Source organism: Anomaloglossus baeobatrachus, chromosome 3, assembly GCF_048569485.1.
Source record: "Anomaloglossus baeobatrachus isolate aAnoBae1 chromosome 3, aAnoBae1.hap1, whole genome shotgun sequence".
NCBI lineage: Eukaryota > Metazoa > Chordata > Amphibia > Anura > Aromobatidae > Anomaloglossus > Anomaloglossus baeobatrachus.
Genome location: NC_134355.1, coordinates 197766322 through 197793542, shown reverse-complemented (window position 1 = coordinate 197793542; position 27221 = coordinate 197766322). Strand labels below are relative to the sequence as shown.

The 27221-nt window shown below is 43.9% G+C and overlaps 1 protein-coding gene across 1 annotated transcript in view; it reads right to left on the bottom strand.

Moving 5' to 3' along the window:
• Positions 1-27221, bottom strand: part of IPCEF1 (interaction protein for cytohesin exchange factors 1) — a 419927-nt gene that overhangs the window by 135320 nt on the left and 257386 nt on the right. The window contains exon 5 of the mRNA XM_075339684.1: positions 13429-13502. Within this exon, the coding sequence (XP_075195799.1) occupies positions 13429-13502 (74 nt within the window). The remainder of the gene's footprint in view (positions 1-13428; positions 13503-27221) is intronic.

The following is a 27221-nucleotide window of genomic DNA, read 5'->3' as shown; positions in this document are numbered from 1 at the left end:
TCCATAATTACGCAACTGCGACAGGTACGATGTTGTTCCGCGTTCCTGCGGCAGCACACATCGCTGTGTGTGAAGCCGCAGGAGCGAGGAACATCTCCTACCAGCGTCCTGCAGCTCACGCCGGCTATGCGGAAGGAAGAAGGTGGGCGGGATGTTTACGTCATGCTCATCTCCACTCCTCCGCTTCTATTGGTCGCCTGCCATGTGACGTTGCTATGACGCCACACGACCCTCCCCCTTAATAAGGAGGCGGGTCGCCGGCCAGATCAACGTCGCAAGGCAGGTGAGTCCATGTGAAGCTGCCGTAGCGATAATGTTCTCTACGGCTGCTATCACAAGATATCGCTGCTGCGACGGGGGCGGGGACTATCGTGCTCGGCATCGCAAGCATCAGCTTGCGATGTTGTAGTGTGCAAAGTGCCCCTTAGAGATTGGCGACAAATCTTACAGATGACATGAGTTGGGTGATCCTTTGCGATGTAAAAAAAGACACGACTAGGCAAGGCTTAGTGCCTAAAACAAACACAAGAGGGAGGCGATCATCAGTTCAACTCTTTTTTATTATTATTATTATTCATATTATGATTTAGAACATGCGGAGAGGTGATGGGAAAGGAAGAACGGTATACATCACCGCAGACAGTACAAAAAATAGTAACAATGTACCGGTTATATACAAAAAATGGTATATTGTCATATCCAACCAGGGAATAGTGACCCACAAATCAGAAACATATGCTCACAGAGATGGTGCACCAGGGCAACTCTTACTGTAAGATATAATGTGAAAATAAACTAGAGAACCTAGTATATATAAGAGGAAGCCATGGATAACAATATTTAACCTCTTAATATAGAGAGGATTATATCATATGAATAACACCATGTAAGCATGTATCAATGTTGGTGGTGGAGAACCACACCACAGCGAGAAGGCACAAAGACCAAAATAAACAATTATAATGAGAGTAAATAAGATAATTCAATATATATATATATATATATATATATATATATATATATATATATAAAATGTGTACTCTCACATTAAGGTCGATGTGTATTTCCAGCAGCAGCGGTGTGGACCAGCACCAACAGTGACATACAATGCTACTAGTTGCTGAAGATCACAATATCCACATAATTCAATTACAGCATGGCAGTAAAGAGCAGCATGTGGCCACTAATTCAAGGGTACTAACCGGTGATTAGAACAAGGCAAATATACGAGCATAACATTACCTAGATAAGAAGACTGCGGAGGGAATGCGCCCGATGCGCATTTCGGAGTGTACCTTAGTCAGGGGGCTTAGAGCCTGGCTGACTGTGGGTGGACAGTAAGTGGGATCTACAACCTCATCATCACCCTGTGTATTCTCACTCCCCTCGTCCTCAGAGCCAACCTCTTCTTGCCCTGACCGAATAGTCAAGTTGTTGTTTCAATCAGGTATCGGAGTCTCATCGTCATCAGCATGTTCCTCATTGTCTCCACCAAGAGGAGTTACAGTTTGGTAATGAGGGTCTACATTATGCTCAGAACCTTCTTCATCTGGGCCTGGATCTGACTCACAAAGCTTCTGAGCATCAGTGCAGATCATTTCCTTGTCTGGACTCACTGCAGCTTTGGAGCAGACCTCTGATTCCCAGGCTATAGTGGGACTGAACAGCTCTGCAGACTCCACCATCTCTGTTACCCCATACTCAGCAGGGTGGGTGGAGGCTTGAGAACTGGTAGGAAGCAAGTGCGATTGAGGTGACACCTCAGAGGACTGGAGTGTTTGGGATGTTGATGAAGTTGAAGTGGAGGAGAGGCCACTTGATGGAGCACTTGAGATCCATTCAAGCACCTGCTCTTTTTGTGCCTCATCTTCATTTGGTAGTGATGGTCGTGTCCGTAAGAGAGGGATCATGTCAGATTGTCCACGGAAAGAAGTAGACATCTTATTTTGTCTGGAAGATGGTCTTTCTTCAGCAGATGTTACTGTTGCTTTACCACCTACCCCACGGACAAAAACGTTTTTTCCCTTTCCAACACGCCTGTTCCCCTTACCATCAGCATCTGGCCTTTTGCCACTCATTTTGTATGTGAACAAATTGGCAACTGTTTGTTGCAGTTAAAAATTGGCTACTACAGATGGAGAGGTAGGGTAGCTTTCTTGACAGCAGTGCTACGCCACTGACTATCACACACTGATACTATGCCCAAGGGATTGCCTGGACTAGCTCCATTTAAAAATTGTCTAGCAGAAATGGAGAACTGGGCTGTTTGTGGAAAGCAGTGGTACATCACTGACTATCACACACGCTCATACTATGCCCCAAACAATTGCCTGCACTTTTTGCAGTTACAAATTGTCTAGCAGAAATGGAGAACTGGGCTATGTTTGTGGAAAGCAGTGGTACGTCACTGAGTATCACACACGCTGATACTATGCCCCAAGGAATTGCCTGAACTGATTTAGACAGACACTGTGAAAAACCCTTGCACAGCGCTGGCACAGACTTGCCTAGCAAAAATGGCTAAGAACTGCTCTAATCTAGCCCTGAAAAGGGCTGAAATTACAAGTAGTCCCTAATCCCTAACCAATCTATAGATTACACTGTATAAGTGTATAGCAGCAGCAGCAGCGGGAGCAGTGACTGACACACACCCGCAGCACTGAGATAATGGTGGCGATGGGGAAAATGGCCGGGTCTTATAGGTCAAGGACATGTGACATGCACAGCCAATGAAACATGCCCTTGCTTGTTTGGCAAAAATCCACTTTGCGGTGTGTGTGTCTGTGATTGGCTGACAGCCTGGCCCGCCCCACTGTATGCGCGGTTAGGAAAAAAAAATGGTGATCGCCATTCTTTCAGCACTTAGTAGCACTGATCTAAACCCCGTCCCCCCGCACACAATATGCTGGATTTTGATAATATCATTATTAACAGTGACTAACCGTATTACAGTGAAAAGCCAGCTAGTAACTAGCTACGCTTATGGTAATCGAACCATTATCGAACAGTAAATTGAACGGTCGAACGTTAAGCAAATTGTTTGAGTTCGAATGATTCGAACATCGCCCAAAACAATTCGAATTTGAAATTGACGAACGGTTCGATTCGAACACCGCTCATCTCTAATTTTGTATTTTAATAGATCAGCCGTTGATGGATGCAGTATTCCCTAATATGTTTATTTTTTAATATCTTAATTTTATTGGGGGGTAAAAGTATGTGTTCGACTTTTTATAGCTTTTTGGGGTTTTTTTGGTTTTTTTTTTTCTTTTGTAAATTCATCATATTTTGTAGTTTTTTTAGGGAACTTGAACCTACAATTATTTGATTGCCTATACTGTTGACTTTAATACTACTTTTGCACAGGCTTCATAGAAAAATCAAGATGGCAGCTATGGGATCCTATAGCTTCCTCAGGCTGCCATAAAAACCCTTCAGCGTCCCGCAAGGGTGTTATGAGGGTGCGGTTTGTTAAGAGACAAGTCTAGCCAGAGATTAACAAAAGCTTTTAAATTGTTAAATGGCAGCACTCAGAGTGGAAATCTGCAGCCTATAGTAAAGACTAAAGGCTGATTTACACCAGACAATCTATCGTGCGATAGATCGTCGGGGTCACGGTTTTTGTGACGCACATCCGGCATCGCTGGCGATGCCGGCCTGTGTGACACCTCCTAGCGATGCAGTATCGCTCACAAATCGTGAGTCATGTACTGCTCGCTAGGTTCCATAATATCGTTTAATTCAGTTGTTCATAGTTTCTGGGGTAGCACACATCGCTCTGTGTGACACCCCCGGGAACGATGAACAGCAGCTCATCTGCGTCACGCGGCCGCCGCCGGCTATGTGAAGGAAGGAGGTGGGCGGGATGTTTACGTCCTGCTCATCTCTGCCCCTCCGCTTCCATTGGCCGGCGGCTGTGATGCCGAACGTCCCTCCCACTCCAGGAAGTGGACGTTCGCCGCCCACAGCGAGGTCGCACGAGAGGTAAGTATGTGTGACGGGGGTTACTGACTTTGTGCGACACGGGCAGCGATTTGCCCGTGACGCAAAAAGGACGGGGGCGGGTACGATCAATTGTGAAATCGCACAATCGGTCGTACCATGTAAAGCAGCATTAAGTGTTTGAACCCGCTACATATCCATGCACCTAACGTAGAACATATCATTAAGAGGTTAAAGGGAACCAACCACCAAGATTTTGCGATATGAACTAAAGGCAGTGCACTAAGATGCTGAATCCAGGTATACTGTACCTGTAGAAAGATCTGATGCTTGGTTGATGGCACTGCACTTTGATTGATGGTGTAAAGGGGGCGGGCCTTTGTGGGTCAGGTCCTCTACGTTTATTCCTCCTCTAACGTCCTCCTGGCTTGTCCCCTTTTCTTTATTTGAATATTGTGCCACACCACCATTGCTGTTGTTGGCGGCACCTGCACTGTTGTGAATACATTTTCCAGTTTGGGGCTCCCTCTTGTGGTCAGTGCTGGCGGTGCAGTTGACTTGTGGAATGAGAGCGACATCCCTGTGGAGGACTGGCAATCAGGCCTTTCAAATTGGGACTATATAACTGATTACTTTCCTCCAGTTACTTGCCGGTGCCCAATTGATTTCCTGTGTGTTAAGGACATTCTGAAACCAGCCCTGCTCTCTACCAGAACTCCTCAAGATAAGTTGGTCTTTGTACCTCTGCTTATTGTTTCCACTTTCTTGTTGTTTTTTCTGTTTTGATACTATTGCTTGATTCCTATTTTGCCTGTGTGGACTTCCTGGTGGAATTGGATCATTCCCTGCTGGGAGTGTCTGTATATTTAGCTCCATGATTCTGCAATGTATTGTGTTTTGTCATGCTTGGTATTAAATTCAGTCCCTCATCTATATTAGTGGTTTTGGATCCCAGTAACATCAGAGTACTGATATAGCGGGGAGAGGCCGTATGATCTCAGGGTTTTTCCATGTCAGGCGTGCTGAGATTTTTTAGGGTTTTTACGGCTGTAGACAGTGCTTTTTCCTACCTTTTCCTATAAGGGTAGTTTGGGCTTCATCTTTGCTGAATATTTTTTCTAGCTTTGTATTGTGTTTTCCTATAATCACCGTAGTCTTTACATGTGGGGGGCTATCTATATCTTTGAGGATTACTCCGAGGCAGATTAGCTTTATTTATATTTCTATCTGGAAGAATATTTAGTTCTCCGGATGTGTCGAGACGACTAGGTCATCTTAGGCTCGTCCCACGGCTACTTCTAGTTGTGTGTCAGGATTAGGTCTGCAGTCCGTTAAGGTTCCAGCCATTCTGGATACTTTTTGGGTTTCCGCATTTTTTCATCCTCCTCGGTCCCTGAATCAAACACTGCACATTGCCACAGTAATTATGTCTTCATTAAAATGGCGCCTCACTTGCCTTAGTTCATGACTCCACCATAACAAAAAGACTGAGCAAAAATGTTCTGAGTTCAAAGATGAAAACGTCTGCTGAGTAAAAAGAACATAAAGGCTCGTCTCAGTTTTGCCAGAAAATATCTTGATCTCTATCACTTTTGGAAGAATATTCTGTGTACTGGCAAGACAAAAGTTTAACTTTTTGGAAGGTGTATGTCCCTTTACATCTGGCGTAGAAGTAACACAACATTTCAGAGGAGAACCAACAGTAAAATATGGTTGTGGTAGTGTGATGGTCTGGGGCTGTTTTGCCGCTTCAGGTCCTAGAAGACTTGCTGTGGTACACGGAACCATAAATCCTGCAATCTACCAAAAAATCCGGAAGGAGAATGTCCTGCCATCTGTTCATGACCGCAAGCTGAAGTGCACTAGGGTTATGCAACAGGACAATGATCCAAAACATATCAGCAAGTCCACCTCTGAATGGCTTAACAAAAGCAAAATTAACAAAAAGTCCTGACCTTAAGGCTACATGCGCACGCTGCTTTTTTTCCTGCTTTTTTGCTGCTTTTTTGGCTGCAGTTTTGTCAGCAGAACTTTCTGACATCTGACTTCCCAGCAAAGTCTATGAGAAGTCAGATTTGTCATGCGCACATTGCAGTTTATTTGTCAGCGTTTTTTTTGTCAAAAGTTTGTGACAAAAAAAATGCAGCATGTTCATTCTTCCTGCGTTTTTGTCAACATTTGTCACCCATTGAAATCAATGAGGGCATCAAAAACGCAGGAAAAATGCATGCTAATCACAAGTGGTGCATTTTACCTGCCTTTTACCTGCATTTTTGCTAGCAAAAACGCAGGTGATTTGTCAGGAAGTGAGGTCAGGCAAGTGGTCCCGTCCCGTCCTCCATGTGTTCCCCAAAGTACCGCTGTCCCCAGGGGAGATGATGTGGAGGACGGGACTATCAGCAGCGGCAGCGACAGGGGGATGGACATTGGCAGCTGAAAACATTGATTTTTCCCTCTCGCTGCTGCCGCCGCTGATAGTCCCGTCCTCCACGTGTTCCCCGAAGTACCGCTGTCCCCAGCGTGCACGCACAGGGGAGATGATGTGAAGGACGGGACTATCAGCAGCGGCGGCAGCGAGAGGGAAAAATCAATGTTTTCAGCTGCCAACGTCCATCCCCCTCTCGCTGCCGCCGCCGCTGATAGTCCCGTCCTCCACGTGTTCCCTGAAGTACCGCTGTCCCCAGCCTGCATGCACAGGGGAGATGATGGACCCCTCTCACTGCCACCGCCGCCGCCGCTGAAAGTCCCGTCCTCCACGCTCCTGCCGGCTCCACGCTCCTGCCGGCTCCACGCAGTAGCGCGATCAGCTGAGCTGTCACTGAGGTTACTCGCGGCCACCGCTGGATTCAGCGGTGGCCGCGGGTAACCTCGGTGACAGCTCAGCTGATCACGCGGCTGTCTTCATTAGCTGCATGGAGGTGACCGGAGCGGCGGTGTCTGCTGCTTCTCCGGTCACCTGCATGCAGCAGCGCTGGATGCGACGCTGGAGCATGCTGGATTACGCCGGACATGGAGGGCTTTGTCGGGGTTAATAAATTGGTAATGAGGGAATGTGTTTGTGTTTTTTATTTCTAATAAAGGATTTTTCGGGTGTGTGTGTTTATTTACTGTAATTTACAGATTAATCATGGAGGGTGTCTCATAGACGCCTGACATGATTAATCTAGGACTTATTGGCAGCTATGGGCTGCCAATAACTCCTTATTACCCCGATTTGCCAACGCACCAGGGCAAATCGGGAAGAGCCGGGTACAGTCCCAGAACTGTCGCATCTGATGTATGCGGCCATTCTGGGCGGCTGCTGACTGATATTGTTAGGCTGGGGGGCTCCCCATAACGTGGAGCTCCCCATCCTGAGAATACCAGCCTTCAGCCGTATGGCTTTATCTGGCTGGCATTAAAATTGGGGGGGACCGCACGCCAGTTTTTTTTAATTATTTATTTATTTCTAATTTATTTTTTTTTTCAATTCAACAAGCTTTATGGGCTTGTTTGAACTGAAAAATACATGAAACAATTGTTGACTGCAGCCAAAAACGCACCAAAAAAGCAGCAAAAATGCACCAAAAAAGCACCTACATTTTTTGTGACATTTCCAGGCTCTCTCTGACAAGGTGCAGTTTTGGCTGCAGTTTTGGCTGCAGTTTGTGAACACGAAAAAGAAGCAGCGTGCGCATGTAGCCTAATTTGATTGAGATGCTGTGGTATGACCTTAAAAAGGCAGCTCATGTTCGGAAACCCTCTAATGTGGCTGAATTACAACAATTCTGCAAAGATGACTGGGCCAAAATTCCTCTAGAGCATTGTAAAAGACTCATTGCCAGTTATTGCAAACACTTGATTGCAGTGCTAAGGGTGGCCCAACCAATTATTACAATTAGGGGGCAATCACTTTTTCACCCACGACCCTGTAAGTTGGGATTTCTTTTTTCTTAATAATAAAGACCTTCATTTATAAACTGCATTTTGTGTTTACTTGTGTTATCTTTGTTTGGTGATCTGAAACATTTAAGTGTGACAAACTTGAAAAAGAATAAGAAATGATCAAGGGGGCAAACACATTTTCACACCACAGTATATAAACTCGGCATGGAGGTTGTTCTTAATATCTTAGAGAATTAACCTCAGATTTTATGTGGCTGTAGATTTGTGCAAATACTTCCAGCTCTTCATGTATTCCTAAATGAATCAATGTTTTTGAGATCAGGCTGTGGGACCATATCATCACTCATAAGACTTCTTGTTTTTCTTTCCTTTGAAGATATTTCTTATGGACAATGGCTGTATGTTTTGGATCATTGTCCTGTTGTAGAATAAATTTGGAGTCAATCAGACATCTCCCTATAGTTATTAAATGATGGAAAAAAGTATCTGCCTGTATTTCTCAGCATTGAGGACACCAAGAAATGAGTGCGACACCCGCACGGGACCCCGAGGGATTGGAGTAGCTCGATCCTTTCCCTGTGCACCCCTCGCCGAGCCAGTGGTTGTGCGGTCGTGGCCTGGCCCGGTTCCGTGGCCCCGTGGTACGCAATAAAAAGGGGTCAATTTAAAAGGGGATAGTCCGACTACGTCAGCTCCCCTGAGCTTTGGTGCCCCAGAGCAGTTCGGCCCGAGCCGCTCGGATCCGGGTCTCTGTGCCCTGGGGGAGGCTCGGTGGAACAAAAGAAAAAGGAAAGAACATACATGATGCAATGTCCTGCAGATGATGTAGAGGTGCTGGGAAATAACTGAGATCCACACAAGTAACACAGTCAAAGTCTATTACTGGTGCAGCTGGAAAAAGGCTGCCTCTGGATGTGCTGGCTGCTCTGGTTGCTGAGCCCCAACACCTGTGCTGTGAACCTGGCCACACTCTTCCTGGCTCTACTGGGGTTGGCTGTCCTCCCTGGCGTGGAGCTGTTGGAGAACTGGGGCTTCTCTGGTCCTGCTGCTGAGCAGCTTGAGCTAATTTAACGGGTTCGACCCGGGCCCTCTCTCTGCTGCCTATGCCTGAGACTCTTGGGGGTCGACCGTGGACTTTGAATCCCACCGGCCGTGCAAAACTCGCTGTACCTTGTCCTGGGTGTTTGCTCCCCGCTGTGTGCCGAGTCCTGTGTTGAGCCCTGGGTCATGCTTCCAAGGGATCCCTCTGTCCCTGAGTCTGAATCACCTCCACTCTAACCGGGCACTCCTCCTCCTGTTGGTGGCTTGCATATAGGCTCCAGGTGGCTTCAGCCTCTCCACACGTCACTCTTTTTCTGCCTTCCTTTGCTGCTCTGCATGCAGCAGCTTACTCCCTCAACTCCTCAGTCTCTTCACCTTCATCACCACCTTCCACCCTTCTGCCACATGCTGACTCCGCCCACTCACACCCTCCGCTCTCCCCAGGGTCCTAACTTCAGGGGGGTTGTATTTATACTTTAAGAGACCAACCCTGCTGATCCGGTGTCTCTGTCAGTGCCCTCTAGTGGTGTGGATGGTGTGGTGTGGGTGTTGTCGATGCGACATACTGGTGTGGTTTGGCACAGGTGATAGGAATTCAGCTTGCCACTACTGGAGCTCTATTTGTAGTGGCACCAGTTAACCGCAGGGGCGTTACATGAGCAATGTTGAAGACCGTAGACTCTGTGGTGGGCCAAGGAAAGTTAGTAGATCAAATTAAAGACATACCATGCTTAATTCCCATCGACATCAGAAAATGTCTAGAAGTACCATCAAAACTGGCAGCAACCAGTGGAACCCAGGTATAGCCATTTACTGTTTAGAGGAGACCCGACAAATGTTGTCTTCATGAAGGAGTTGCAGTCAAAAAGCCATACATTCAAAATTTGAAATATTTGGTTGCAACAGAAGGCAGTTTGATCGCCAAGGAGTAGAAGAGTAGTACAATGATGAGAGAAGGTAGGAAACAGTGAAGAATTGTGAAGGATCCTTGCAAGTTTGGAGCTGAATTTTAGTAAATGGAGAGTAAATGCTGAGAAATAAAAGCAGATACTAATCCAACATAAAATCATCTGATTGTCTCCAAATTTAATTCTGCAGCAAGAAAATGACTCTAAAAATACAGCCAATGTCATTAAGAACTGTCTTCAACAAGGAGTCTTGGAAGTGATGATTTGGCCCATACAAACCCCTAATCTCCACATAATTGGGTGTATGTGGTATTTAACAAAGAGACAAAAGGATTTCTTAAGTTAAACCTACATCCACAGATCTGTGGTTAGTTTTCCAAGATATTTGGAACATTCTCCCTTCTGAGTGCCTTCAAAAACTGCATATAAAAGTGTACCTAGAAGGATTGATGCTTTGCTGATTAGAGTTGAGCAGACCCATGGAAGTTCTGGTTCTACAGGTTCAGCCTGATTTTAGGTAAAGTTCTATTCTTTGCCGAAATTTACCTGAACCTCATTGGAAGTCACTGATTGGGCAGTTCAGCTCTCAACCCACATACAGACAGCCATAAGCATATCACTTTTGGGGGATGGAGCGCGAGGTTTTGGTTTAACCAAAAACACTGAATTTACCCCACCACAAGTCATTCAAACGCTGCAAGTGGCACGCACTGGACCGAGCACTGAGCGTACCCAACTACCCCGATGCTCACTTGACCCGAACTATAACAATGATTTTTTGAAAAATCTTTGTTCGGTCCGAACATCGAGCTTTAAAGTTTTGGTCCACTCCTCTCTATTACTGATATATTGATGGCCAAGGCTGGTCAGAACAAATATTGATTTAATTTACTTTTCTCTTTTGTATTTTCACTTTGGATTTTTTAAATTAAAACAAAAACTATCCACACTTCTATTTTTGAAAATATTGCAGCATTTGTTCCACACTTGCCCAAAACTGTTGCACAGTACCATAAAGGCAGACACTTTTACACATACAAAGACACAGTATGAGATATGGATTAAATTGCAGAAAGCGCAGCACTTATATTTTCTGAGATCCACAATGTGTTTATTTTTCTGTATATGAAATTGAGTGAGGACTTGTCTGTTAATTGGTGAGTGAATGGTTTTATTGATTTAAATTTGGGGTACATATTTTGATTGCTTTTAATTGGATTTTTCTATAAAGGTGTGGTGACTGATAACATTATTTTGGGGTTTTAATTTTTTTCTCTTTCGCTCGTCTACCATATTCCATTTAGATTTTGATTAACCATTTTTTTACACATGTGACAATTCCAAATTTGTTTATTTTAATAACTATTTTTTTAATGAGAGATAAAGATAACTTCATAACTGTGATTCAGTTATATATATATCTACACATATATATATATATATATATACACACACACACGCACTGTATATATTTAAAACTTTTTTTTTATTTTTTTACTTTATTTACAAGTCCCCCTTGTGGCCTTGAACTTGCAATTGTAACATCGCTTATACTTTATAATGAGTACCCATGCAATGATATACATGTGCGTTAACTTGCATTAAGGGGCTAAAAGGGTTGTCCAACACAGAAAAGAAATGTTATGCATGGATGCTATTCAAAATCAGAAGCATACTCATTGACCAGCAGCTCTATGGAGAGGTCTGTGCGGGCTCCAGGTCTGTTCCATTCAGTAGTCAGGAACCTGGTGAAGCCTGTGATTGGCTGCATATGTCAGGTGACTAGGAGTGGGTCATCAGAGAAACATCTGCTGTTGCATTCTTCTAGTCATTTTGGAAATCCAGTTACACGTGCATTGACTAATTTAACCCCAGAGGTGTTTTCCAGAAATAAGGAAGCAGTGGATGCTACAGAGTTAAAATTGCAAATATGCCATTTTAAAGCTTCTGAATATATGTTTACTGTAAACTGTTAAGTGGGCTTTTCCCACTACAGTCATACCATACATGTGGACAATTACCGTGGCTTTGACACACTGCAGTCCTTAGAAATCATAATGTCCTCCGATTTTTCTGGAGATAAATGACCGCTCTGAGAGGGGGCTTGTTTTTTAAGGGATGAGTTGAAGTTTTTACTCATACTATTTTGGGATATACAGCAATTGTTGATCACTTTTAAGGCTAGGTACATGCACTTTTATTCTGTGACCTATGCTGCGAACGTACTTCGGGGGTTAACGAAAAACTGGGTTCAGACAAAAGTTGTGGTTTTGTGCCCCCTAAAATAATGGGATTGGATGCCACACAAAAAGCAGCTGACAAAGGTAAAAAATACAAACAAATAGTTGATTGTTACCCATATTACCAATTCTTCCATTTTCAGCACATAAAATAGATAAAATATGGAACACTGAAACGTTTTGAGCTATGCTTCACATTGTATATTTTGTGGTTATCAGATAATGATCAATCAAAGTGGAATTAATGTAATTAATATACCTGGTATCCCAAGAGCCATTGGAAATAGGTCTTAAACTCTCTAAACATCTAATTACACATTACAAAGCTTTGCGGATGAAATAGGCCATGATATTTAAATAAAGCAATAACCATTCATAAATGTTGAATAACAGATACCCAATAAATTTGTTAACCATGAACAAACATAATTGAATAGGTTAATAAAGCCAAGTCCACCCAGCATTACCTGGGCAATTAAACCCAAACTTAAAAGGAAATTTGTCACCAAGTTTTGCTATCAAATCTGATAAAGTGGAATAGTCCCCGATTCCAGCAATAGATTACTTTCTGGGCCTCTTGAAGTTGTAATAAAACCACAGTTTTATCAGCGCCAGATCAACCAGTTCTCTTATTTCTAACCTCTGAATAACTCTGCCGACACCACTGATTGGCAGCTTTTTGTGATGGGGCAGGTTATATAGAGCTCATGAATATGGAGGACTACATGGCAGCAGCTTTACTAGTTCTCTAGTAATAATCTGCTGCTGATAACACAGTCATTTTATCAAAACAACAGCAAGCAGCTAAGTAAGTGACAAATCACTGAAATTAGGGTATCTCCATCTACATTATGCTGCTCTCAGATTAGGTACCAAAAACCTAGTGACTTTGATCATCATGACAAGCCACCTAGTAAAACAAGGGATTATTGGCTGGGTGCTGATCAAGTTTCTTTTTACAAAGCTGAGGGCAGAATCCATAGGGCCGGCTATTAACATAAATCTTCCTGCCACTGTATTCACTTTTCCAATCAAAGAATGGCCTCAAAACATCTATGGAGATCCTGGAACCTTCAAGAACCTGCTCTTGTTGGTCACACAGTTGATCTTTAGGCTGAACTAATCAGAAGGGACATGAAATCTGCCCAAATACTAAAGTCAACCAGCGCAACTTAACTCAAGATGACCCACCATGACAGGCATGTTGGAAAGGAGAAAGGGAGAACATGGTAGAAAAAAGACTAACTCAGGAGGTACATACACATAATACAAGGGTTTGTGATAACATTTGACCCCAGTCTATATGCCACGTAGGTGGGGGCAAAGGGCTTTGTCACTTTGTCCATCACAATAATATTTTATCTAAGTACAAAAATACATATAAAGTCAATATAAAATGTTTGCCAACTCACTGTTTTTTTTTGCATTCGATGGCAGGATTCACAATGAACTCGGGGAGATTGATGAAACCTTCAGCTTTTTCAGCCTGTAATATAGAACTTTAGATGTTATCACTGTAGATATTTTTAATATCATTTCTGCTCTTTCCAAAATGTACATATTTCTGTATTTATTTCAAATGTAGAAAAATGATTGAATGTTAAAATAATGTACAAAAGCAGCTAATTTGTTACCATTTTCATTCCATATTTATAAAGCAGCAGTATATTGGGTAGATTACAAGATTTAGTTGTACTGACAGGTATAGAAATAAGGCAAGAAAAAGATTTTCGCTTAAATGATCTGGCACCAATTCCCACATGCATGTCATCAGGAGTACGGGCATAATTTAACAAAGGAACTACGTGAGGCTAAAACTTATAAAGATGTCCATGCATACAAACAGTTCAAGAAAAAAAGGTGGCGCTCACAGTTCCGATTAAAACCTTCTTTATTTCGTACAGTCAAAAACCTGTATGCAGAGGGATGCGGGAAGTGCCTGGACGATGGTTTTCACACTAACAAATGCTCCAATCAGGTATTGCCAGGATCTGTAGAAGCACTTGTTCGTGTGAAACGGCTGTCATCCAGGCACTTCCCGCATCTCTCTGCATATAGGTTTTCACTATATGAAATAAAGAAGGTTTTAATTGGAAGTGTGAGTGCCACCTTTTTCTGTTGAACTGTTTTTTTAGCGTTTTAATGTGTCTTGTGTTTACATGTTTTTTTTCTCCAGGTACTCTGTTTTCTGCCCCCACTCAAAAAATAAAATAATTGATTAATTGGCTAATATTTTTGTTTCAAAAGAAAACTGAGATTGTTAGCCCAATTTGGAATATGGACTTATGTAAGAGGACTCAATAAATAAAATAGAGTACATTTTTTTTTGTTTGGACAATTATATATTGCCTTTAATACAATATTTTACAGGAAATCTGGGTACGGCAGTGTTTTGTTTTTTGTTTTTTTTTAGAATAATCTTAATTACTTACCGGAAATGTGATTTTCAGTAGCCCATGACAGCACCACCTGAGAGACAGGTTCCGCCCACATCAGGACAGGAAACCCACTGATAAAAAGACGGCACCTCTCCTCCACATCAGTAGGTTTACAGAGCCAGAGAGGACCAACAAAACAAGATCAGAAACCGTTAATCACACCACCACCAGGAATACACCACTAACGGTAACACTCCCCGAAGGGTGCCCAGAACCAGTGAAAAAGGGGGGGAAACTAAGGGTGCTTCAAGAAAGGCAGATATCCAGCATCAAGGAGAGCAGTATATTAAAACTTGCTTTTATTTAGACGAGTAAAAACAGGATGTAGTCCAGTAAGCACAGAGGCACAAGTTTTAAGCGTGTTTACACGCTTAAAACTTGTGCCTCTGTGCTTACTGGACTACATCCTGTTTTTACTCGTCTAAATAAAAGCAAGTTTTAATATACTGCTCTCCTTGATGCTGGATATCTGCCTTTCTTGAAGTTGTCTTTCCGCCCGGGCCTGGGCGTTCCCTGCATCGGTTGGAGTCTGAGAGTGAAGAGGGGTGAGCTGACTATAGTTTTTTGTTCATTAAACTAAGGGTGCTGTCATGGGCTACTGAAAATCACATTACCGGTAAGTAATTAAGATTTTTCCCCTTCGCCCATGACAGCACCACCTGAGAGATTCTATAGACCAAACACCTTAGGGAGGGACCACCGCTTGAAGAACCCGTCTACCGAACTGATGTGGAGGAGAGGTGCCGCCTTTTTATCAGTGGGTTTCCTGTCCTGATGTGGGCGGAACCTATCTCTCAGGTGGTGCTGTCATGGGCGAAGGGGAAAATGTGGTGTTTTAGATAGGTATCAATGAAAATAGCACTAGCTGATTAATATAAAAGCTATCAGAAGTTTTATAAAAACTGTTACTTTACTGATTTCCAAGATATATTTACTAAAATGCTGCAAGAGAACTATTGAACACTTTATACAAATGCAGATCACAGTGGATTTTGATCATTATCCAGAACCCTTGCAGTCACAGACATAGCCACAGCATGTGTAGCATCCCTGCATCATCAGAGGAACATTTAGTACACCTAGAGTCCAACTCCAGTCCTGCCCTACACATCCACAGAGGCGTTTTATACAGACACTATATAGGACGCATAATTGTGACAGATGCCTGGTCTCGCTGAGGGATATTTTGGGAACATACTCCAAGATTGACTCCCATTTATCCTCCTCAATTTCCCCCCCGAGGTCTTCCGCTCATTTATTAATGGAAATGGATCCTATTGGGTGTCGCAGAAGTAATGTGTTAAGAAGGCCTCCATACGCTCTTGATATGAATCCTTTCATCCTTCTCTGCAGACCTATCATACTTATTACACTATCAGCTTGTACATCATGGAGTGGACAACGTCCATTCCTCGTAGTCTCCACTTTATATCAATAAACTTGGCATTTTGTTTCTGTACCCCTATAGAATAGTCTGGGAAGATAGATATTTTAGAGCCATTTATATTGAAGTCTGGGTGCGCTCTTGCATGCTTCAGGATGTTATCGATGTCTCTGTAGTATAGTATTTTGGCTAGGACTGGCCTCGGAGGGTGCCCGGGGGTCGGATCGGGTGGGGTCCCTATGGGCCCTTTCCACAGCATACAGGGGCATCAGACTGTCGGCTCCTATTTTAGTTTTCAGCCACTTTTCAAAGAATTCAGTGGGAGATGATCCTTCAACCTTTTCAGGTACCCCAATCAATCTTAGATTATTGTGCCTAGATCTGTTTTTCAAGTCATCTGTCTTGGCTAGGAGTGCTGCTATTTGCTGTGCCAAATATTTGCTGTTTTTATCTGCCCCCACCATAAGATCTTCAATGGTGCTGATTCTCTTTTACACCTCCCCTGTTCTCTCCTTCACCTCATGCAGCATTTGACGTATATGACGGACATTTAGCATGTTTTCCCTGATGCTCCCCAGTTATTGTGTCACCTAACAAATAGAGGTTTTACATTGCAGTACAGACAGTATTATCTCTCTCTCATAGTGGGGTCTTCAGGTAAATGCATGGCCTACATCTGCTCAGTCTGCCCATCCTCAGGGGCTGCAATGCCTTGGGCCTGCTCCAACTCCTGCATCTCCCTTCTGGCAGCCTCTCCTCTTGGCTCCCCCACACTCACCTCCTCCACACTTGTACCACCCCCGTGCCAGCGGCCGGGCTGCAACTGCTGCTCGGATCCGCTCAAGGGGTCTCCGGACCCGGGGGGTTCGTGCGGCCACTCGATTAAAAGAGGGAGGATATGTACGTTTTTTGGAAAGTTTGTGATGCCACCCACGGTGCGTGGTAATGTGAGGGACCACTGCTGCCGTTGGGGAACCAGGTGACGATGGTGTGGGGGTTCGTGTCCCGGGGCCAGTTGATGCTGGAATGGTGTTTGGGTGCCATTGGGGGTAGGAACAGAGGTTTTCAATGTACTCACTCAGTCCTGGAATAACTACACCGACAGCTTGTAAACCAGAATTCTGAGCACCACTGCAGCTTGCAGGGAGCACGCTTAGTTCCGTGCCCTTGGTGTTGCTGTTAGCCTGTGGCCCTGTCCTTGGCACCTTCGTCTCTGTTGGACCCATGGATATAAAACTCTTCTGGTCCCACTCACCCGTATGGCTAACGGAGTGAGCTTGCTCTCAGGGTTCACGCGTAGGATTTCTTTGGACTGTATTCAGAAAGTCCTATCCCATCAGTGCGCTAGTACCCAGATTTTGGAATGGGTTGGGGATGACACTTGACGTCTCCACCCCCGTCGGGTAAATTACCGGAACGCGTTAAGCTACTTTCCAGCCTGGGGTCCACGTACCCAGTCGTGCTCTGGCCCCTGCCCGGTGATAGCTCAAGGCCGCCAGCCACCCTCCTCGGCAGTCCATGCCCCTTGACACTGTCTCCTGCGACCAGGGTTCCAGTTCCTACCAGGCCCAGACCAACGTCTGCCACCTAGTACACAGGAGCTCTGCTCCGTGACCTCTCCCTCTCAGAGAGTCACTTCACCTCCTCTCCTTTCACTCTCCACTGCTCAACTGTCACTTTCCTCACTCTCCACTTACAAACCCCCAATGTGGGTGGCCCTATTCCCTTCAGGCACCCCAATGGTGTGTCTGGTAGATTAAAGTGGGAAGTGTTCCTAGGATTTTGATTGGCTAAGCTGTTAGCAACACCAAAGGACCAGGATTCGTAACCAAAGAGGGTGGAAACTGTGCAGAAGGGCAGATTGCACAATACCCTTTGACGACCTGATAGGCCAGGGCGTCATATTCCCCCTTGGTTAAATGTAGCTCGTCCGCGAGCTACAGGACGCCAGGGGTTTATTTTTGTTTTGCTCAAACTGGAAAAAGAAAAACATAAATTAACATTTTTATTTAACAGATCTGTGCTGCTTCCGCCTATCTATTGATATTTAGGCATACATGAACACTTGTAATGATCTATATTACTCGTATCATCATTTGCATCTGCTATCCTTTGCTGCCATCTTCTGGTCATTGTTTGTATTACGCTGTAATTTTATGTTATTGTACTTTCCCATAATACCTTTGGGCGGTTAAGCCCTCCTCTCTTCTGGCCTAGCTTCCTGTTGTGGGGCTTTCTTTTCCTTGTTTGGAACTTCATGCTTCAGGACTGGAGAAAGGATTCTCTTGTTACCTTTAATCTGGTGTGCCTATAACAGCTTCAATCTACAGTACTAACTCTAACCTCAACTTCATCCTTTGATCATCTCTGATATCTCACTTCTTCAAGGTATTGTAATTAAAGACTGTTGACTTATCACTGCATCATCCTTCCTACCACCATGCGCAGTGTTGAGGCCTAGGAGCACAGATTAGTGAGTAACGCTATCTGCCATTGTTTATATAGAGATCCGTGATCACATCTCTCAGACACATCTCATCCACATATAATCGGTGGCAGAATAGTAAAAAGAGACCTAAGCCTAAAGTGTCCGTATGCATATACATCGTCTGCTAGCAAGTCTTTACTGTTATCCATCTTACCTAAAGAATGTCCACTAAAAGCACCGTAAACCCATCTACAAGTGAAACGCATCATGTTTCTGACAACGAAGATGCTGCAGGAGCAGAGTCCGCACTTACTGCAGAGCAGGACGTACAACCCAAAATTGTATCTAAGCCGACACAAAAGGTCAGAGAGAATCTTGAGACTACTAGAGACGAGTTCCATGATAACCTAGAACATCTATGGGGCAAAGTTGATCACTATCTAGCAGCTCTTCCACGCTCCAACAGTGATGCCGCAGAGTTAACCGCCACATTGAATAGTTTATCTGCTGCCTATGACCGCTACCAGAGATTGTCGGCAAGGTACATCAGATTCTTGGAGTACTTATGACATGGAAAATGCCCCAGCAGAAATAGACAAAAGGGAAGCTCTTCTCCAAGAAAGGGCCTCATTAGTGCGAGACGCGCAGAATAAGGCAGAGCTCCGCATCGCTCACCTCCAAGAGGCCAGGTCATGTCGTACAACGTCGACCAAAATCACGTCTTGGTCTTCCAAATCATCTCACTCCAGGAAGTCAACATTGTCCGACAAGCTACTGCAGATCCGTGCGGCTGCAGAGGAAGCTAGAGTAAAAAGCTCCTTTGCTAAGAAGGAGGCTGAAGTGGAAGCAGAAGCCCAAATGGAAGCTCAAAGAAATGAGATGGAAGCTCAGAGAAACAAGATGGAAACTCAAAAGAAATTAAAAATACACCAAGCAGAAAAGGAAGAAGCAACAGCCCTTGCTACACTGAAGATCCTTGAACAAGCGCTGGGACAAGATCATAATTCGGACTGTCTTATTCCAGGAGAAATGGAGGACTCAGTTGAACGCACTACTAACTATGTGCTAAGACATTTAACAACTACACCAGCACCACCTCCGTTTCTTAACGGATGCATCGGCAGGCCAAGAGATGTCGACACCTACTGTTGACAAGGTAACTTCCAGCACTAACTCACAATTTAGGCTGCAGTCAGCAGACCCATTAGAGACCAAACCGCAGCTTAACTCTTATGTCGCATCATTTCGTCCTGATTTGTCGCAGTCATATAAACCAGAGAACTTACATTCCCAACGGATATCACAAGTTCATCCTGCAGCAATAACAGGGAGATCGGACATGTCTGACTTCGCCAGATACATGATTCGCCGAGAGTTAATAAATATCAGTCTCTCAAAGTTTGACGACCGTGCCGAGAATTATAGAGCCTGGAAATCGACCTTTCAAGCAGTGATCCAAGATCTTAACCTCACCGGCAAGGAACAACTGGATTTGCTTGTTAATTGGTTAGAGCTCATCAAGACAATAAGGGCAGTTCATGTGGACTATTCAGATGCAGGCCTTATTGCAGCCTGGGAGAGGCTGGAAGAAACCTACGGCAGCTCAGAAGCTATAGAATGTGCCTTATTTAAGAGACTGCAAACCTTCCCAAGGATAACGAACAAGGACAATAGAAAAGTTCAAGATCTAAGCGATCTGCTAAAGGAAATAGAATTGGCAAAATTAGACCCACGCCTTTCAGGATTGAGCTACCTAGATGCTGCTCATGGCGTTAATCCAATAGTGTCCAAATTACCACACGGCATGCAAGATAAATAGACAGACCAGGACTCACGATACAAAAGGCAGTATAATGTGTCCTTTCCCCCCTTTTCGCATTTTTCCAGGTTCATCAGTGACCAAGCTCGGAAGAAGAACGATCCCAGCTTTGACTTCAATGAACCTACTCCACTAGCATCATCATCTTCTACAAGGTATTATAACATCGCCAGTCGCAGAGAGTCCATGAGAAAGACCGATGTTCCACCTATTGAATTAGCCTTCACTAAAACAAATTGTTACTCCTGCAGTTGAGAACAATAACCGTGCACTATTCACAAAAGGCCTCACCCACTAAAGGAATGCCATGGATTCCGAGCAAGAACCTTGCAAGAGCGTAAAAATACCCTCAAGGAGCTCGGAATTTGTTATAAATGTTGTGCCTCTTCAGACCACCTCGCAAGGGACTGCAAGGCCATCATTAAGTGCACAAAATCCAGTAGTGACGAACACGTTACATCTATGCATCCCACACCAGCTCCACACAACTCACAACCTTATGCATCCAATCCTGCTCAAAAGCATGGCGGGGAGCCACAGGTTCCTAACCCAACTGCAACCACCGTCACCTCCTCATGCATTGAGGTTTGTGGAAAAGGGACTGGACCTAAATGCTGTGCCAAGGTGTGTCTGGTCAAGGTCTATCCAGAAGGACAGCCAGAAAAGGCCTCCAAAATGTATGCCATAATAGATGAACAAAGTAACCGGTCTCTAGCAAGGCCCAAACTCTTTGAGATCTTCAACATAAAAAGGGACAAACGAGCCCATATACCCTCAACACTTGCTCTGGTCGTGTCGAGACTACTGGAAGGAGAGCCTCTGGGTACATAGTCTCTTCAGTCAAAGGAAACATGCATATACCCTTGCCAACCCTAATTGAATGTGACCATATACCTGATAACAGGGAGGAGATTCCCACTCCGGAAGCCGCCCTTCATCATCGCCATTTGAGGCACCTAGCTAAGGAAATTCCTCCTTTGGACATGAATGCTGAAATCCTAATTTTACTCGGGAGGGACATTCTGAAGGTCCACAAAGTGCGCCAACAATGGAACGGCCCAGATGATGCTCCATATGCCCAAATACTCGATCTAGGCTGGGTAATTGTGGGCGATGTAGGTCTGGCTAGAAGTCACGAGACATCCGAAGTCAACGCCTGTAAAACGTACGTGCTCCAAAATGGTCGCACAACTCACTTTAAGCCATGCCCTCGTCCCTACGAAGTAAAAGAAAGGTTCTCAGATTGCATCCAGAAGCCTGACATCATTCCCACCCCCTACGGCGATGGCTTAGGGAGAACAGTGTTTCACAAGACAAAGGATGACAACAAGGTCGTCTTATCCATAGAAGACAAGGAGTTTCTTAAAATAATGGACAGTGGATTCTTCAAAAATGAATCTGGCCGCTGGGTTGCTCCCTTACCCTTCAAGGCTACAAGGACTAAGCTTCCTAACAATCGTGAACAGGTCTTCTCTAGGTTAATCTCAGTGTAGAGAACATTAAAGAATAAGCCTGAAATGAAGGAACATTTCCTAGCCTTTATGGACAAGATATTTCGCAATGACCACGCAAAGCCAGCTCCGCCATTGCAAGCCGATGAAGAATGCTGGTACCTACCTTCCTTTGGAGTATATCATCCAAGAAAGCTGAAACAAATCAGAGTGGTGTTTGATTCAAGCGCTAAACATGACGGTGTATCTCTGAATGACATTCTCCTCACTGGTCCCAACCTGACTAACAACCTGGTGGGAGTATTCATGAGATTCAGAAAGGAACCGGTCACTATTACCGCTGACATCGAACAAATGTTCCATTGTTTCATCGTGCGACAAGACCACAGAAATGATCTCCATTTCCTATGGCCCCGAGACAACGACACCAATAAGAAAATGGTTGAATACCGCATGAAAGTGCACGTGTTCGGCAACAGTCCTTCTCCTGCAGTTGCTACATATGGCCTACGTAGGACTGCCTCCGACGGTGAAACAGAGTTCGGGAAGGACGCCCAACAGTTCGTTGAAAAGGACTTCTATGTGGACGACGGACTTAAATCCCTGCCCACAACGGAAGAAGCCATAGATCTGCTTAAATGGATGCAAGGTATGCTTTCTAAAGCTCATCTAAGGTTGCATAAAATCGCCTCAAATAGTGCTGTTGTCATGAAGGCCTTTCACCCTAATGATCATGCCACAGAGTTCTGGGACGTGAATCTAGGCTCAGGCAATTCACCAGTACAGAGAAGTCTGGGCTTGAAGTGGAACTTGTTAAAGGACTCCTTCAACTTTCAGGTCAATGGCGCCGAAAAAACATTTACTAAGCGTGGGGTTCTGTCGGTGGTGAACAGTCTATATGATACACTTGGATTTGTCGCACCCCTAACTATACAAGGCAAGCTTCTGCTGAGACAACTCTCAGAATCCATTAAGGACTGGGATGTACCACTCCCTACGGACAAACAAATAAAGTGGAAGTCGTAGAGAGAATCTCTTTATGCCTTGGATAAGGTCTGCATACCACGCTGTTACATTCCGACATCCCTTTCTACGAGTCATAGGAAGGAGATTCATGTATTTGCTGATGCCTCCACTGAAGCTATTGCAGCCGCTGCTTATTTGAAGGTTACGAATTCTAACAATGAAGCCCATATTGGATTTCTGTTTGGGAAGGCCAAACTGGCACCTAAACCTGAGCTCACTATACCCAGACTTGAGCTTTGTGGGACTGTACTTGCCATAGAGATTGCAGAATTCATACAAGATGAATTAGCTATTCACGTGGACGACACAAGATTCTACACAGACAGTAAGGTAGTTCTGGGTTACATATACAACCAGACGAAATGCTTCTACGTCTACGTCATTAACTGCATCGAAAGAATAAGGCGATCCTCTAAACCTCAGCAATGGCAGCACGTTCCATCCAATCTGAACCCTGCGGACCTTGCTACCAGACCAGTGTCTGCTGGTGCCTTCGCAAACTCTTCTTGGTTAACCGGACCAGAGTTTCTTCACAACCAGTACGAAAATACTGCCGTTGAAGACAGCTTCAGCATTCAGGATCCAGATGTCGACCCAGAGATTCGTCCTGATGTCAACACCTTCATCACCAATTCCAAGGAGGTTGGCTTGGACTGTTGGCGATTTGAGCGGTTCCCAAGATGGACAAGGATGGTTCGAACCATTGCAAGGTTAGTCCACATAGTACAATGCTACCGCAATAAGGACAGTAACACTGATTGCCGTGGTTGCCATATCTGCCATAAGCCTCTTTCTGCAGAAGATATTGCTCCGAGTGAACTGTTGTGATACGCAATGTGCAGCAAATGTTTTTCAAAAGGAACTCCTCCAAGTAACTTGGGCTTGGATTACAATTGGGTTGGAGACAGTTTGGCCTAGTGCGGCTTCTTTAATCCGAAGATGGGGCTATCCTTTGGACTACTTCCGGAACTTGTTACAGACTTTCGTCCACCTTGTTATATTTGGTTATCGTTGCATTGTATGCATTGTTTTTCTTTATCTTACAGGTTGAAGTAGTGCTTGTGCACTCCAGGTACATACACCAAATACTGGACTGTTCATATAGGGAAATCCAAGGATTTCAGATGGGGAGTGTGCTGCTTCCGCCTATATATTTATTTTTAGACATACATGGACACTTGTAATGTTCTATATTACTCGTATCATCATTTGCATCTGCTATCCTTTGCTGCCATCTTCTGGTCATTGTTTGTTTTACGCTGTAATTTTATGTTATTGTACTTTCCCATAATACCTTTGGGCGGTTAAGCCCTCCTCTCTTCTGGCCTAGCTTCCTGTTGTGGGGCTTTCTTTTCCTTGTTTGGAACTTCATGCTTCAGGACTGGAGAAAGGATTCTCTTGTTACCTTTAATCTGGTGTGCCTATAACAGCTTCAATCTACAGTACTAACTCCAACCTCAACTTCATCCTTTGATCATCTCTGATATCTCACTTCTTCAAGGTATTGTAATTAAAGACTGTTGACTTATCACTGCATCATCCTTCCTACCACCATGCGCAGTGTTGAGGCCTAGGAGCACAGATTAGTAACGCTATCTGCCATTGTTTATATAGAGATCCATGGTCACATCTCTCAGACACATCTCATCCACATATATCAGTGGCAGAATAGGGTCCATCCCACACAGGGGAGGTAATGCACTTAACGTTACTAAAATTCTATTATACTAAGAGTTTGTCGCCCAACGGTGGAACGCTACCGGTTTTTGTGGTAACGGAGGCTCAACCTTCCCCGTTGCAGCCCCTTCCTGCAAGTGTCCAGTCCCAACGTCCCGGATCTTAATAACCCACCACCCAAACAACCTGTTCCCCCTGGGAACCTAAAGTGAGTTCGTGACTGGGTTAAGGTCCCGAGTGTTGTAACTTTGACGACTCTGGCTGGCACAGGAGGTGCAACTATTATACAAGACACAAGTTTGTGTCTGTAAGATTTTCCGCGAACCGAATCATCAGCGGGAAATCATAAACTTTTCCATGACCCCATAGATTATTACAGGTACCACTGATATCCATGAAAACCACAGATAGCACTAATACACTAAAAATCAGAAGTGGAAATGAGGCCTATATAGGATAAAGAAATCATTAAGTCTCTATAAAATAAGCCCTCGCACTACTCTGTCTATGAAATAATTTAAAGTTGAGTCTTAAATATGGCAACTTTTTTGTTAAAAAATATTAAATTACAAAATAAACTGTAAAATTTGATATTGTTCTTCATACAGTTAACGTCAATTAGAAAGGTCAATGGTGTTTAAAAGAAAAGTAAAAAAATAGTGCTGTTTTTTTGTTCATGCCACCTACCTAAAAGGGTAATAATAAATATGGAAAAGCTATAGGTACCACAAAATTGTATCAATGAAAACCACAAGTGCATTTCAATAAATTAACCCCTTCAGCCCTGGGGCACTTTCCGTTTTTGCGTTTTTGTTTTTTCCTCCCCTTCTTCCGAGAGCCGTAACTTTTTAATTTTTCCGTCAATCTTGCCATATGAAAGCTTGTTTTTTGCGGGACAAGTTGTACTTTTAAATGAAACCATAAGTTTTTCCATATGGTGTACTGGAAAAAAACAAAAAAATTCCAAGTGTGGAAAAACTGCAAAAAAAGTGTGATGGCACAATAGTTTTTGGGAGGTTTTATTCACGGTGTTCACTATATGGTAAAACTGATGTCTGGGTATGATGCCTGAGGTCGGTGTGAGTTTGTAGACACCAAACATGTATAGGTTTACTTGTATCTAATGGGTTAAAAAAAATTCACAAGCTTGTCAAATAAAAGTGGCGCACACTTTGCGCTATTTTCCGAAACACGTAGCGTTCTCATTTTTCTGGATCTATGGCTCAGTGATTGCTTATTTTTTGCGTCTAGAGCTTTCGTTTCTAATGGTTCCATTTTTGCGCAGATGCTACATTTTGATCGCCTGTTATTGCATTTTGCGTAAAACTTGCGGCGAACAACAAAACGTAATTTTGGCATTTGGAATTTTTTGCCACTACGCTGTTTACCAATCAGATTAATTGATTTTATATTTTGATAGATCGGGCATTTCTAAACGCGGCGATACCAAATATGTGTATATTTATTTATTTTTTAACCCTTTCATTTTCAATGGGGGGAAAAAGGGGGTGATTTGAACTTTTAGGTTTTTTTTTTTTTAATTTCACTAGTCCCCCTAGGGGGCTATAGCGATCAGCAATCCGATCGCTCTTATCTATCTGCTGATCACAGCTATACAGCTGTAAACAGCAGATTCAGTCACTTCCTCTTTCTCTCTGCTCTCTGACCGAGGGAAAACTAAAATGAAAACTTCATAGCTGCAGGCATCATCACATGACCCTGTGCTATGATGGCAACCACCGAAAGTCACGTGATCACGCACGTGACTTCCGGTGGGGGCGGCGGTAAGTAAAAATCATAGCCGTGCACATATAGATCTCGCTGCCGGACTTTGGCAGTGAGATTTAAGGGGTTAAATATTGCGAGTGGAAGCGATTCCACTCGCAACATGCAGGCACACATGTCAGCTGTTGAAAACAGCTGATGTGTGCCGACCGCCGCCGCCTGCTCGCGGCAGGGGGCGGGGCTTAACGGGACACGCTCCATGACGGATATATCCGTCCATGGTCGTGAAGGGGTTAAAAATCTCATCAAAAAGTAAATTTCAGTAATTCAATACAAAAAGGAAGCGCATATATTAAATAGAGTCGTTACACACAGAGTGATCTATTTCATATGTTTATTTCTGTTAATGTTGATGATTATGGCGTACAGTCAATGAAAATTCATTATCTCAGAAAATTAGAATATATTTTAAGACCAACTGAAAAAATTATTTTTAATTCAGAAATGTTGGCCTACTGAAAAGTATCTACAGTAAATGCACTCAATACTTGGTCGGGGATCCTTTTGCATGAATTACTTCATCAATGCGGTGTGACATGGAGGCGATCAGTCTGTTGTACTGCTGAGGTGTTATGGAAGCCAAGGTAGCCTTGATAGTAGCCTTCAGCTCATCTGCATTGTTGGGTCTGATGTCTCTAATCTTCCTCTTGACAATACCCTATAGATTCTCTATGGGGTTTAGGTCAGGCGAGTTTGCTGGCCAATGAAGCACAGTGATACTGTGGTAATTAAGCCAGGTATTGGTACTTTTGGTAATGTGGACAGGTGCCAAGTCCTGCTGGAAAATGAAATTTCCATCTCCAAAAAGCTTGTCAGCAGAGGGATGCATGAAGTGCTCTAAAATTTCAGTGGACCTACACCAGCAGATGACATGGCTCCCCAAACCAATCGCTGATTGTGGAAACTTCACACTAGACCTCAAGCAGCTTGGATTGTGGCCTCTTCCTGCAGACTGTGGGACCTTGATTTCCAAATGAAATGCAAAATTTACTTTCATCTGAGAACAAAGACCTTGGGCACTGAGCAACAGTCCAGTTATTTTTCTACTTGGCCCAGGTAAGACGCTTCGGGAGTTCTCTATTGGTCATCAGTGGCTTGAGACAAGGAATGCAACAGTTGTAGACCATATCCTGGATACATCTGTGTGTGGTGGCTCTTGAAGCACTGACTCCAGCAGCAGTCCACTCCTTGTGAATC